The sequence below is a fragment of the Anthonomus grandis genome, chromosome 4 (genome assembly GCF_022605725.1).
Source record: "Anthonomus grandis grandis chromosome 4, icAntGran1.3, whole genome shotgun sequence".
In the NCBI taxonomy this organism is placed as follows: domain Eukaryota; kingdom Metazoa; phylum Arthropoda; class Insecta; order Coleoptera; family Curculionidae; genus Anthonomus; species Anthonomus grandis.
Window position 1 is genome coordinate 17,162,938 of NC_065549.1, and position 14,015 is coordinate 17,176,952.

At 30.5% G+C, this 14,015-nt stretch overlaps 1 protein-coding gene across 1 annotated transcript in view; it reads right to left on the minus strand.

The window, feature by feature from the left end:
* Window positions 1-14,015, minus strand: part of LOC126734811 (ran-binding protein 9) — a 78,861-nt gene that overhangs the window by 21,386 nt on the left and 43,460 nt on the right. Inside the window, exons 2-3 of the mRNA XM_050438561.1 lie at window positions 10,370-10,534; window positions 7,931-8,121 (exon numbers count right to left, since the gene is read on the minus strand). Of these exons, the coding sequence (XP_050294518.1) occupies window positions 7,931-8,121; window positions 10,370-10,534 (356 nt within the window). The remainder of the gene's footprint in view (window positions 1-7,930; window positions 8,122-10,369; window positions 10,535-14,015) is intronic.

Consider the following 14,015-nt stretch of genomic DNA (forward strand, 5'->3'; position numbering starts at 1 on the left):
GATAGGCCCAATTATTTTGCCACACAGGTTAACTGGTCGTCATTATTTAAATTTTCTTCAAAACAATCTCAGATATTTACTGGACGATGTTCCCATAGAAACTCGGCTGAAAATGATTTTTCAGCACGATGGGGCACCAGCTCACTACAGCCGACAGGTGAGAAACTGGCTGAACAATAATTTTACAGGCAGATGGATAAGCCGAGGTGGTCCAATAAACTGACCATGCACGATCGCCCGACCTTAATCCTCTAGATTATTATCTTTGGGGTAATATATTCTATATTAGTTATGCCACCGAAATTGATACTCCAGAAGAGCTTCAGAGGCGAATTCTCGCAGCTGCAGGCCAAATAAAAGAAAACCGATTTGAAATTCTTAGATCGACCCAAAACATTCAAAAAAGGTCCAGGTTATGCATTCAGGAAAACGGAAACTTATTTGAACATTTGCCTCAAATAAATTAGTATTTTTATATGTTTGCAATTTTATTTGTCAATTTACTTTTGAAGCGTGCTATTGAGTTTTAATAAAAATTGTTATTAATAATACTATGCAGCGTTATTTTTAAATGCGTTTTTCTCGAAAATGGTAATTCCTAGCGTTATTGACCAAGAGGTACTTTTTTACGTAAAAGAAAAAAAAAACAAAAACTTTGCACACCATTTTTTTTTAGGTATTTTTTTAGGCTCACCCCCTAAATGATACGCACCTGAGTAAATAATGAAAATTATGAAATGACAACTAAATTTAGCATATCAAAATTGGGAGAATACCAAAATTTAAAATTTTTATATTTACCCGTTTAGAAAATAAGTGGAAAAAACCATCTTCAGGTGCCCCCTTTAAAAGGGGCGTAGCTCCCTTGGGGGGCGTTTGCCGATATATGTTTATAGGAAAAAGTGAGGTTATTTTTGACCAAAGAATACAGGGTTCGCGTTTCGTCCACTAATTTTGGGACACCCTGTATAATGCTTTACAAACAGAAATAAAAAACTAAATATCCGTAAAAGTTCTTAATAAAGGAATTCTTTTTAATAAAGGAAATGCACTTGAAACGAATTTAAAAGCATTAGAGTCTGTTGAGTGTAAAATTAGTTTGTGGTTTATAATGTTATCTTTTTAGCATTTTCTTTATAAAATTCTGGTTAATTTTAAGTAGCTTTTAACTCTAAGAATAATAGCGAATTTAATTTTAAGCGTTTTTCGTGTATGTTTGTCATTGTGTCTCATGTATTTTTTAGGGATATTGGGGATCCATGTAGGGTAGAATACGCCGGTCGGCAGGTTTTCATAGTTATCCACTAGAGATGTTGATTTTGGTTAATTTTGATCACGATCATTACTTATCGTTACTCTCGGCTGATTAATTTATTTGAAATTAATGTGTTATTTCCATCAATATTTGCGTATAAAAAACTGTTGTTTTTGGTGTTGTTGTATCGAAAATCGATAATTAAAAAAAAATGTATAGTACCCCCATGTTGCTACTATACATAAGTACTTTCTTGCCAACTTAGAAAAGATAAGGGTGTCATATATGTAGAAAACATTCTAAAAATGCTACTACTTTGGCATCGATTTGTTTTCGAGCAGATGCAAGTTTATCGCAATCTACCTAAATTTAATTGGTCATCCTCGACATTTTCTGTTTTTTCTAGATCCTCAGACTAACGTAAATAACGGCGATCTGCTTCTAACATCCGAGGTACTTCCGATTCTAAAGGTTCCTTTGCCATCTTTAGAGTATGCTCGGGCGAAAAAACTTTTATTTTAAAACGTGCAAAAGCATATTTTTCTACCAACTTATTATTTTCGCAGCCAGAAAATCTGGTTAAAGTTACTTTTTCATAATCGCTTGCAAGCACTTTTGCTTCGGAAGTTATAACTGTAGATTTAAATAACCTTTAACTATTATAATAACTTTAGACAGTCACATTTTGTTTCTTGCTCATTTCTACCGTGATCTATTCGTAAAGTTACATATTTCGTTAAGTAACTGCCATTCTTTTTTTTTTTTTTTTTTTTAATAAACTTTATTACTGAACTTAAAACAGTTTACAAAACTGATAACAAGTCCTTCATTAGGAATATTTTAACATTTAAATTAAATAGTCAGTTAAGTATACATGATAATATAAGCTTAGATAAACTATAAAAAAAATTAACACTTTCAATGTTTATCCCTTTAACCCACAAATCAACCCCAAAACAAAAAATACCAAAACTATATAAATTTTCTCCAATATAAAACTTTAGTTTCAACAAAATAGCTCATTCAGACATAGCATTTAATTCCGCCAAATGTTTTTTTAGTTTTTTTATAAACACACTAGTTTTTTTTATATTCACAATAAATGATGGAAGTTCGTTATAGCACCTTATTGACTGGCTGATTACAACATTTCTCCGCTTGTGAGTCCTTGATCTTGTTAGATAAACACATTGTCTTGCCCTCGTTAAATAATTGTGAAAGTCACTACTCTTATTTAAAGTTACCTTAGTTTTAAGTTCATTATTTATAATTTTTTTTAATAACTTACATCGCTCCAAACTTATTATCTGTTCAACTTTTAAAAATTGGTATGTTTTATATAATTTAGCAGTAGGAAACAACCTAGCTAAATTATAAAGGTATTTTATAGCCCGATTTTGTAGTCTTTGAAGCTTCTTTACCAGAGTTTTCGTTGCTGATCCCTAAATAGTACCCATGTATTGCAGATGTGATTTAAACAACGCATTATACACTGCTCTTTTCATTTCATCAGACAAATAACTCGCACGTCTTTTGATAGCACCACAAGCACTGGACAGTTTCTTCTGTACATGACAGACGTGATTTTTGTAATTTAATTCTTTATCAATATACAGTCCAAGGTATTTGTAGCAGTCAACTTTTTTAATTAGATTATTGTTTATTTTAATGTCTGTTTCACTTACTTTTTTTATTTTTATTCCTAAACACCATATATACAGTTTTGTTTACATTTATTTTTAAATTATTTCTTAATAACCATTTGTGATATCTGGCTAGACACACATTTGTTTCCTTGACTAATGTTTTGAGACACTCACCGACAAACAGCAAAACGGTATCATCAGCAAAAGTTATGTATCTACAGTTAAGGGTGGCTTTTGACAGACTGTGCACGTAAATAAGGTAGAGCAGCGGACCTAGGACAGATCCCTGTGGTACACCCATGATAGTCTCTTTGGTTTTACTTTCTTTGTTGTTCACACTTGTATACTGTTTACGTTTCACCAGATAAGATTCTATTAATTTATAGGCAACGCCTCTAAAGCCCATTGACAACAGTTTCTTAAGCAGTATCTTAATATTAACCGTGTCGAAAGCTTTTTGAAGATCAATGAACACTGCTACCACATGACATTTCTCATCCAGAGCTTTTGTTATATGATCCTGTAGTTCAATCACTGCCGCCTCCGTATTGCTAGATTTCTGGAATCCATATTGTTGTGGATCAAATTTAAAAGTTTTTTCTATAAATTTTATTATCCTTCTTTTGATTAGTTTCTCGGCAATTTTAGATAGTACTGAAATAAGAGCTATAGGCCTTTTATTTGTTGGTTCATATTGATTTCCTGCTTTATGAATGGGTATGATTTTTATTACCTTTAATCACTCTGGATAACATCCATTACTAAGCATCTCATTCATCTCATTCTGTTTCCTTAGTAGCTCTCGATTTCTTAAAAATCGTTCAAGCATATAAAATATTGTATTCCAATAGGACACAACGTCCATTTTTAATTTGAAATTTGGGGTAGATGCTTCATTCATTAGTTTTTGAACTTCAGTCAATTTATTACTGTTTTAGATGCTCTTGTGTTCAATTTTTGTTTAAACACGCAATCGCTTTTACTTTTTTGAATCTTTAATTTCATCAAGATTTAGGGCACAATTAAATTGTCTTATATTATCTTATCTTATATTATCTTATGTTGAGCCGTCTGATTTTGATCATATATGGACCACATTTTAATAAATAAGAATATAGAAGCTAATTTTTTGTGTACTAATGGTGCCGTATAACAAATATAACTGCTTTGTCCATACTGAGATGTCCAAGCATTGTGCCTTAAAGCAATTGAATGTGATTTAGAAATTGGGCCTGATGCAAGAATGATTTTATAAAAGTAAACCTATAATATAAAATAAACCTTTTATAAAACTAACTATGCATGGTATAAGAGCAATCAATAATCAATTCTAAGGGTTGATGATCCTTAAGGAAGTTTAAAATAGGATTATTTATTTTTTGCTGCCTAGGAAATAGATCTAACAAAATGACCAATGAAGTTTTACTTAATCTTTTTATAGACAATAAACATAAGTTTTGGCCGGAAACGGACAGTGATTTAGATATAGTTAGAATAGTAAATTTTAGTTACAGTAGTTAGTACATTAATTATATTATTGTTTAATACTAATTAGTGAATACTGAATTCTCGAAGTAGTCAAATTAGTCATTTAATTTTCAGATCGATATTCGTTACTACGAGAATTGCCGAGTAATGAGTAGTTACTTTTCCAACATCTCTATTATCCGTCACTTCCGGCTGATACTCGGTGAGCAGACAGTTATCAGCAGCCTGAAAAGAGTGTTTGTTGTTCTCAGTTATTTGTAACAAATACATTAAATTTATAGCAAAAAAAAAAGTTTTTATACATTTGTTTGTAATATTTTCTACATCTAAGGTAAGTGACATCTGTGTTATTGCTTTGATTTTGATTAAAAAAAAAAACTAAATTTATAGTAACAGTGATAATCTTTACTGGTTTGAACCGAGTTTTTTCTGGTTGCTTAAATTTGTATTTTGAATTCTTTTCAGTCTCAGCTGTAAGAGTACGTGCCCAAAAAACACACACGAACTCTTAGGGATTTGCGCGTACTCTTACCAGAATCTTAGATGTTATGTTTTTATTTATTTTTTAGCTTGGCATTAGGAGTAAATACAAACGCAAGAGCAACTGAACCTTAAAATTTACTCAAGAAATGCTTGACGAGGCGAGAATATTTCAAAAGGAAAAAGTAAAAGATCGGTAGCTAAATTATTTAATGTAAATGAGTGTACATTAAGAAAAACACTGCGAGAAGTTCTAATGGATGTGCTTGTAAAATAAAAATAAACCATAACTTTTTTATTGTAGGTCACCAGTAAGCCCGTATTTTTTATACGCGCCGTCGGTTTTTGTTAGAATTCAGTGCCAACATTTTTCTTTAATATGGATGAGTTAGGGCGTTCTAAATAAGTTTCCTAGTGTGTATTTTCCTAGTATGCTCCAAAAAGCAGAAAGACCGTGTCCAAAGTGGTATCAGCTGAAAGAGGCGCATGAGCGGTTCCACCAGGCCTTAATTTTGGAAGAAAAAAAATAAAAGATAAACTGAAGGACCTCCTGGAACATTAAAAATGTTATCAGATTCGGGCTATATGAACACTGCCTAATTTACAAACTGGTTGCGACATTTTAATTAATTTGTAAAACCATCAAAAATAGATCCCGTGCTTTTATAAATAAACAAAATAACATTTTCTAAATTTGTGAAAATTCCTTTGTGTCTTTGTGAATTTTTCAGGTTTTAGCAGGTCACCTCTTGATGATGACTCATTACTCATTACTTTTATTTCAAAAATTCTGTAAACAAAGCCATTTCTCTTATTATAGTTAGCCTACGACAAACAATAACTGTGAGTAAGTTACTTATTGTTAATACTAAACGACAAAGCCAAACCATAATTCAGAATGCAAGATCTGATGAATCAGACCTTGTGTGCCATTATACTCCCTAGACCAAATAAAAGCCGTTACAACGTTTAGAGATGCAGATGTATTGCAGGCAGGAACACAGCAGTACGATGAGGAATACGTGAAACGTCGTGGGACATTAAAAAGTATTTTGGTACATATGACATTAAAACATATATGCTTAATGAAGCAAAAATTTCATTCTATCTTTTTTAAATTTAATTTTACTAATGTTACTAATAGGGCTTTAATATTTATCCGACGATGATAGCGATACTCTTGACACAATTCAAGATTCAATAATAAATAAACAAAAGCAAAAATTATTAAGGCAAAAAACAAGGGCACCAAACTCAGGCTTCACTAAAAGAGTTATTAATTTTAAGGTAAAGTTCTAAATAGTTGTGTTACACCTAAAATGATTTTGCCTCTTTCAAAAGCAACTCATGGACAAATAGGAAGAAACAAATCAAGAAAGTCAATTTTGGATAATAGGGAGGAATTCTGTTAAATTTTATTAGTCAGTGTGATTCTAAGGTAGACACTGAAGACCAGTATCAAAAGTAGGTGTAATCAAATAGTTTCGAAAAAACAACCTGAACAATAAGAAAGGCATGAAACATTTCCTTTTCTACCTGGTATATCGAACAATATATATTTTTTTAATTTCAAAATAATGAATGTTTGGTAAGTAATGTTAGCTTTTATTATTTGTTGACAGCCGCGAATTGTTTTTATCCGTTAAGTCCAATGTTCAGTTTTAATTATTACAAGATGGTTTATGTGTTATGTATGTGTCGTATAATCTTAATGGCTTTAATTTAAGTGCTTTTTAAGGTAATGGTCATAATAAAATCAAATAGAGCCTTAAAAATATAATATATACTTCTCTTTTAACTCTCTGTATAACTTTGGATTGCAAGCTTTTCTTGATTTTCCCATACTATATAAAAATAAAATAAAAATTCCTTTTTGCAAGGATCGTTTTATTATAATAATTATATTTTTTACAGATCCATAACATTTTCTTGTAAAAAACTAAAATTCAAACAAATTAAATTTTCAGTCAATTTATGTTTTAGTCATAACTATATTAATCATTAACTATGTTTTCTTTCGAGGTATTATTATCATCATCATTTTTCAATTATTACTAAGGATTTTGCACCCCTATGTCACTTTTGTCTCCCAAAAATTGAAAAAAGAAAAATGAATATAAAAAAAATTTTTACCTCTTCATCTTTATTACCCCTATGTCAGCTAATAAAATATCATCGAATTTACCTCAACAGGCCTATAACATATTAATGTATTAAGTTCTCTGCCCTTGGATACAATGATTTATTTCTTAAGAAAAACATTTCAGGAACGTTTCCAGAAGGCACCAAAAAGGAATTTACATTTCAGTACATTCATTCCAGGCATATTCGTTCATTCTCAATTTTCTTGGAATATGTACGGAGTAAATTCTGGAGAATAGTTTATTTTGTAATTTTTGATACTTTCTTATGGAAAATTAAATCATTTTCCCTGGCTTTCAAATGGAAAATGGGACAATTGATATAAGTTTTACAAGTAAATGATCTCATGATCAAAAATAATGAACTCATTAACAATATTGAATACAATCTTTCATATTGAAGATCTTTTATCCTTCTCTTATCTGGCAAAGAGTAAAGTAATTTAGTCATTGCTCTCAAGATTTGTTATAAATCTAGAAACATCACCAGAATATTTAAAACAATTACAAGAGAATACAAAAATATCAATTCTTAAATTAGTATAAACAACATTTTCAAAATGTTCACACATTAAACCACCTATGTAAGGAATACAAATTAAAACATTAAAGAAAACAATAAATTTAAGACATTTAAAATATTACATGTTTTACCCTTTTAAACTCTGGATTCGGCTCCAAAAGCGTCACAATGCCTAACAAAGATTTTAATATTTAGTAGACCAAATAAATGTTTAAAGGACATTCACTTTACCACAGAACAAGCTTTACAAACACGCCTTTATCTCTACCATTGGCCAACTCTTATCTCTTTACAATAAAAACTGGTGGAAAAGAAATCTTATCTTTCAATGGCTGCAAGACACAACATATTATATCAAACAATAACAAACGCACAAAAACTGATAATGCATACTTACAGGTAGATTATGAAAGGCAGTACCCAAATGATGACCATTTTTCGTGTAGAAACACGTGTTATCGATTAAATTAACTCCACAGCCGATGACGTCACCGGTGGTGAAGGTTGGACCGTAGGGCTGACCAGTACCGGAAGAACAGAAGGAGTGACCGTCGTCCCCGTGGTAACCGTACGATTGCTTGTCCCAACCTAAAAAACCATTTGATACACACAAAAAATAAAAAACAACAAAAAGTGATTTAATTTAAAATGAAGGCTCAATTATACAGACGTAGGAATGGATAAATATCCCGATTAAAATGGAAATAAATCTGCATATGTTAAAACTAACATTATAAATAATGTGCGCATTAAATATCAAGAGTGCAATATTTCTAGTTGGTGCTAAAGAATTTCAGTTTAGTCTTTTAATCATTCGGTTTATTAAACATAATTTATTCATTTTTAATGATAATATACACAAAGTTTAAAAACATTGATAACCAACATATTCAAGGTAAAAAAGTTTGGTTTCATACTCATTAGTTTGGTGGCGACAATTTTTTTTATGTTATTATAGAACTGGCTTACTTTATGAGAATTCACTTAAACGAAGATCATCTGTGATAATAGAAACAGGGCAAATGATCATTTTAATGATTTTACTATTCTCTGCTGTTGTACTGTGACCCCACTGAAATAGGAAGGCTTAATTCTGTTTCAAAAAAAAATCTTTTGTGGTAAAAGCAAAACATACCATCAGTTTAATGATTTTGTTAAATAATTAAAAGACTTAAGATAAGTGATGAAAAATAGGGTTACTCATAAAATAAATAAATAAATTATGTAATATTATAATAAGTAAGCAATTTCGAGGATATTTTAGAGTTTAATGAGTCGTTCATAAATCAGATATGTTGAAATATTATGAGAAAATCTGCCATCTAATAGGAAAGTTCTAGACCTTATTGCTAAGTTGAGTCAGACTAAAATATAATACAGTGTAGCAAAAACTGTAAATGAAGCCATTGAAATTGTCTTGCGTCATTTTGGGATGAATTTTAATACCTTTTTTGTGTTGTTGGGACTGGAATTTTCTTGGCTTCTCTATACACAAATATAGAAATTAAAATATTAAATGGAATGAGTTGAAAATGTCTATCAATCACCTATTTACTAAGACACAGATGCACACAAATATTAATATTTATAATATAACTACAGATATTTCCCTCAATTTAGAGTATCATCATTAATTATTTTAATATTTGCTGAAATTTTAACCTTTAATATCTACAAACAAGTTGTAATTGTTATTGAAAATTGTTTTTAAGGTATTTTCTGGCTTTAATTATTTTTAACTGATGGATATGGTATAATTTTATTATCTCTCTCGAATAATCTGAGCGGAAATACGTATAAACGCTTAAAACATACGTTATCTATGTTCATGTAAATTTGAATGTTGACTTCTTTATAGAGTAAAGAAGTAAGAGAGTAAATGCTTCATATTTTATTAAAGAGGAATAGTATTGTTTTGCGCCTGTCAAAATAAGTGACAATTTTTTATGATATTATAAAGTGTGTTTTTTTCCATTTCTATATAAGTATTTGGCATCATTGCGTCAGAGATGTTGCAAGCAAACAAACTGCTTATAGTTCCACGGCAATGCTAATTCTAGCCTTTCAATGTTCCAAGTGTATAACATGTTATTAAACTTGTGAAACTATGACTTTGTATTTTTTTATAAAAATATTTGGAATTATGGAATGGAATTAAGGAAACCTTACTTCAATTACTAAGGTTAGACAATGAATTTTCAGATAGAGATAAGGCCAAGAGGACCTATCAAGCGGTCAGCTATATCACCGGATTTGGGCCCATTAGAATGTTTTTAAACTTTTTATTTGCATGGGTACACGTCATGTTTCACACAGTTTATAGCATCATCAGCCTAAAAAGATAAGCTTCGTTTCACTTCATATTATTATTCACTAACAGTTTTTTAAACCGAAAGTTTTGTTTATTGATATTCAAACTTGTGTGGGTGGTTTTACGATATTTTCTGGATTTTAATTACCTTTCAACGGTATGATTTTATCTAATTAGGGCTGATGATGTTATTTATACCCCTTAACCTTTCTGCATCATGATAAAGTTTCTAAAACCTGGTGTGCTATTAAAAGAGACCTCTGAAAATACCTTTGAACCATATGAACAACAGAATTAAATATTTGATACTTAATAGGTGACCAATAGGAAAAAATACAATTTTCTTGAAAACGAATGGCATGATTAAAAAAATGACGTTAAACCGTCTTTTCAAATCAGCTATCACTGGGGTAAAAGGTGACAAAACAACACTGTTCTCTTTTTTCGTTAATTTAGAAAAATGTTAACTTTGTATATGCATTCACTTGAAAACAATTAAAAATATGGTATTTTTTTAATATTTACCAGGTAATCTGTTCAAATTAACCCCTTGGGCAGACAACCCAATACCCATATAGCCATCTCGTCCTTTGCTGACGATCTTCACTTCAAAATAGTAGAGGCCACAAGCAGCTGGAATCGGATGGGTTGCTTGAATACTGGCCGCGTCCTTGTGAGAATTGCCATGCCCTAAAAATAAAACAATTATTTTAAGGATGATTTATACGATATCAACTCTTGAAATTTTAATAAGAGTTAAAACTTCAAAAAGGGTGATTCAGGTGATTAAATGTTCCGCTTAGTTTTTTATGCAGTTTGTGGGGCTTGGTAATGATAATGATTTAGTATACATTGTGTTTAATTTATAGGTATCCTTTCAATTTAATTTATATTTAATGTCGTCTTTTTACTTTAAAAATATTAAATATTTCAATATTTAATTAAATAATAATACCTAAGGTGTTTGTCTCAAACTACATATTTTCGTAGATATATTTAAATTTTTGTGTTAAGGGTTTTATGTAACCCAAGTATATTTCGAATTAGGGAAATTATGTAATACATAGTGTTATATGAAAATGTATAGTTGTTAACTAAAGCATTTCATTAAATGAAAATAAAAAAAGAGGCTTTAATTATCTCCTGATGGAGATACTCCTTTCTCATCTCTCGTATTCTAAAGAACTTGGCATCATTTCAATAGAAGAACATTGAGAATCAACTTTAATTTCCTTAAGAGTATATGCAGAATTATGCTGAGACTAAAGATCCTCAGATCAAGCAATTTTAGCTACTTTCAATGTGGTAAGCCTGTTTCATTTATGAAATATGTATCAACAAATACATTTTTCAGTGGCTGCAGATGTTACTGCAGCAGATAAAATCTTGACAGGTATATTTGGTAACAAATTTGTTCAACTCAGGCTTTGCCACCATATTAGAAGGCTGACACTTTCCCTTTACTATAGGAATGATTTTTACCATAAACACATTTTGCCTAGGAAATCAGCTATTTCAAATCTTACAGCCATATTTGTTGTAACCCCACATATAAATTATATAAATATTTTATGTGATCTGTGAAGGCTTTTGACTGTGTCAATCACAGGATAGTCTTTTCTAAGCTTAACCAATACGGATTCAGCGATCTGAAATGGATTCAGCTTATTGTTTTGGTGACTAAGTTTTTATCAAGAATTAGAACTACACTTATTATATATGTACCTGCGGAGGCAGTACTGGTCCTCTTGATGTTCAGTGAAAGTCTTCCGAACAAAATTCTTTGAAGCTCTATGGTCAGATGGTTTTGTTTGCAGATGATACCACTATATTCTGTAGTCACCGGAATCCTTTGTGTAAAAGAACCGTGATTGCTTTAAGACATGTAAACTTTTGAGATTGGCGTCCATCAAACAAACTTATTTTTAACATTGAAGGCTTTTATTTTGAGCTTTAAGTGTTATTAATTAAAAAAACTTCTTTGCAAAATCAAGAGTTGCAGTTTTTTAGAAATAACTCTTGATGGTAAGCTTAAGGATAAAGATCATGTACTAAAAACTGCCATCTACATTATCTTTTGACTGATTTGCAGTCAAGGTTTTAGATTATGAACTTGAATCATAAGTTGCATGGTCGATTTATTTTGCTCTGATAATCACATATTAGATATGGTTTATCCTTTTGGGGTATAAGTATAAAGGGTTTTTTAGACTTAATTTTTGAAATGCAAAAAAAGACAGGTATCTTTGTTTAGCTGGATTGAGGGATTCTTGTAAACTGCTATTTGTGTTGGAAGGGATTTGGGACACTTTTCTTGCTTTTTATCTTCGAACAGCTGTACTGATTCAGAAATCTCAAAGATCTACAATATCCCAAATGCTGTTGATCTGCTCATCCCTATAACTCCTCTTACCAAAAAATAATATATTGTAAGCAGAAAACCTATAACTATGTTCCTCTTAGTATAAGAAATATTAGCAATCTTAAAAGAATGTTTCAAACTGTTAAGCTGATTAATTTATTGAATATGTTGTGGTTTTCAAGAATGCTTATATACAAAATGTGTATCTGAAATCAAATCAAATATTTCACATACACATCAAATGTGTATGTGAAACAGTGATATACGTAAATCACTATTTCCTCTCATCAAGTTCGCTCGATCCTTGGATTTAGTGATTCGGCTGAGAAATGAATTTTTCCATTTTTCTACGAATTTGAAATAAATGTGTTTATATTGTAGTCGCCTTTGCATCAGGTAAATATGCTTTGCGTATATACCATTGGTCTATTTACCTACCTGATAGATATTTATCTACTGCATCGTAAAAAACCATTCTATGCCGAATAAAGAAAAGGACAGTCAGGATTTTATGAGCCTCATGGTGAGGTTTTTATTTATAGTACCTAGTTTAAAAATAGATAAGTTTCGAGGTTTACGTTTTTGAAGCCTTTTTTTTAGAATGGACCATTAGAATGTTAAACTTTTTAATAAATGACCTAAAGTTATTTAGCAATTACGATATAATTAAAAAAAAAATTAACATGCTTTTTATTTATTTGATGAGTTTCTATTTCTATCAAGTAGCTTCATCCAACAACACTCCACCAAGTTCTTGGGAATTGTAATTGATAGATCAATTGCAATTCCTGAAAAGATACATGAGATCTGGAGATCTTAAGTTTTATGAAACTCGAAATGCAGATAAATTATACATTCCCTTTACCCGGTTGTCGCAGGTACAGGATGGTCCGGAAATTACATCTCAAAATTTTTAATCATCTCCCATGTAGAATAAAGAGAGCTAAGACTTTTCCAACTTTTAAGAGGGCTCTTAGGACCATGTTAGCTGACTGTCCTTTTTACTCGTTGACAGAGTTCTTTAACTGTAGATTTATGGACTAAATTAAGTTAAATTTTGTTTCCTTTCATATCTTTGTAAATTTATACTATTTTTATTAGCATTGTAGTTTTTTATTGACAATTCCTATACATTGTTATGATGTCGATGGAAATAAATGATTTGATTTGATATATCTTTTATGTTTTAAAGTTTAAAAACAAATATTATTTTATTTTTGATTCTCTAAAGTTCAGTAACTATTTTTTTAATGCACTTAATGTTTTATTTAATTTTATACTGAGACACATGTAAAGACATTGATGTTAATACGTAATCTTCAAACTATCCCAAATATAAAATATACATTTACACGGTTTTAAATAGGTTAAGATGCTCAGACAAACATGCACTTATGAGAATATTTTTTTATTTCTTACAATTACAAGCGAGTATTTTTTATGGAAATAGACTCATTTATCCATTAATGAGTAAGTTATAAGTATATTTATAAAAGTGAAGACTGTTGACTGCAACGTAAAAACAAGGGGTTTAGTAACACAAAGGGTTTGGATGATTCTTTTCTCATGTGGCTTTCTTGGCTTTTTTTGGCTTATCCGGCTTTCTTTCTGATAAATTAGTCTCAGAATGAATGGATTTTCATTATATAACATGGCCATCAGAGTAGTACCACAGGTACCCACCAATGATTTTAGCTCTGTTATAGAGTCTAAACATTTTCTTATTTACAGATAATTCATTCAGATTTTAGATTAAATTTGTTAGATAAGGTACAGTTCAATAGTCTTATGTCAAGTTTTTTTCCGAAT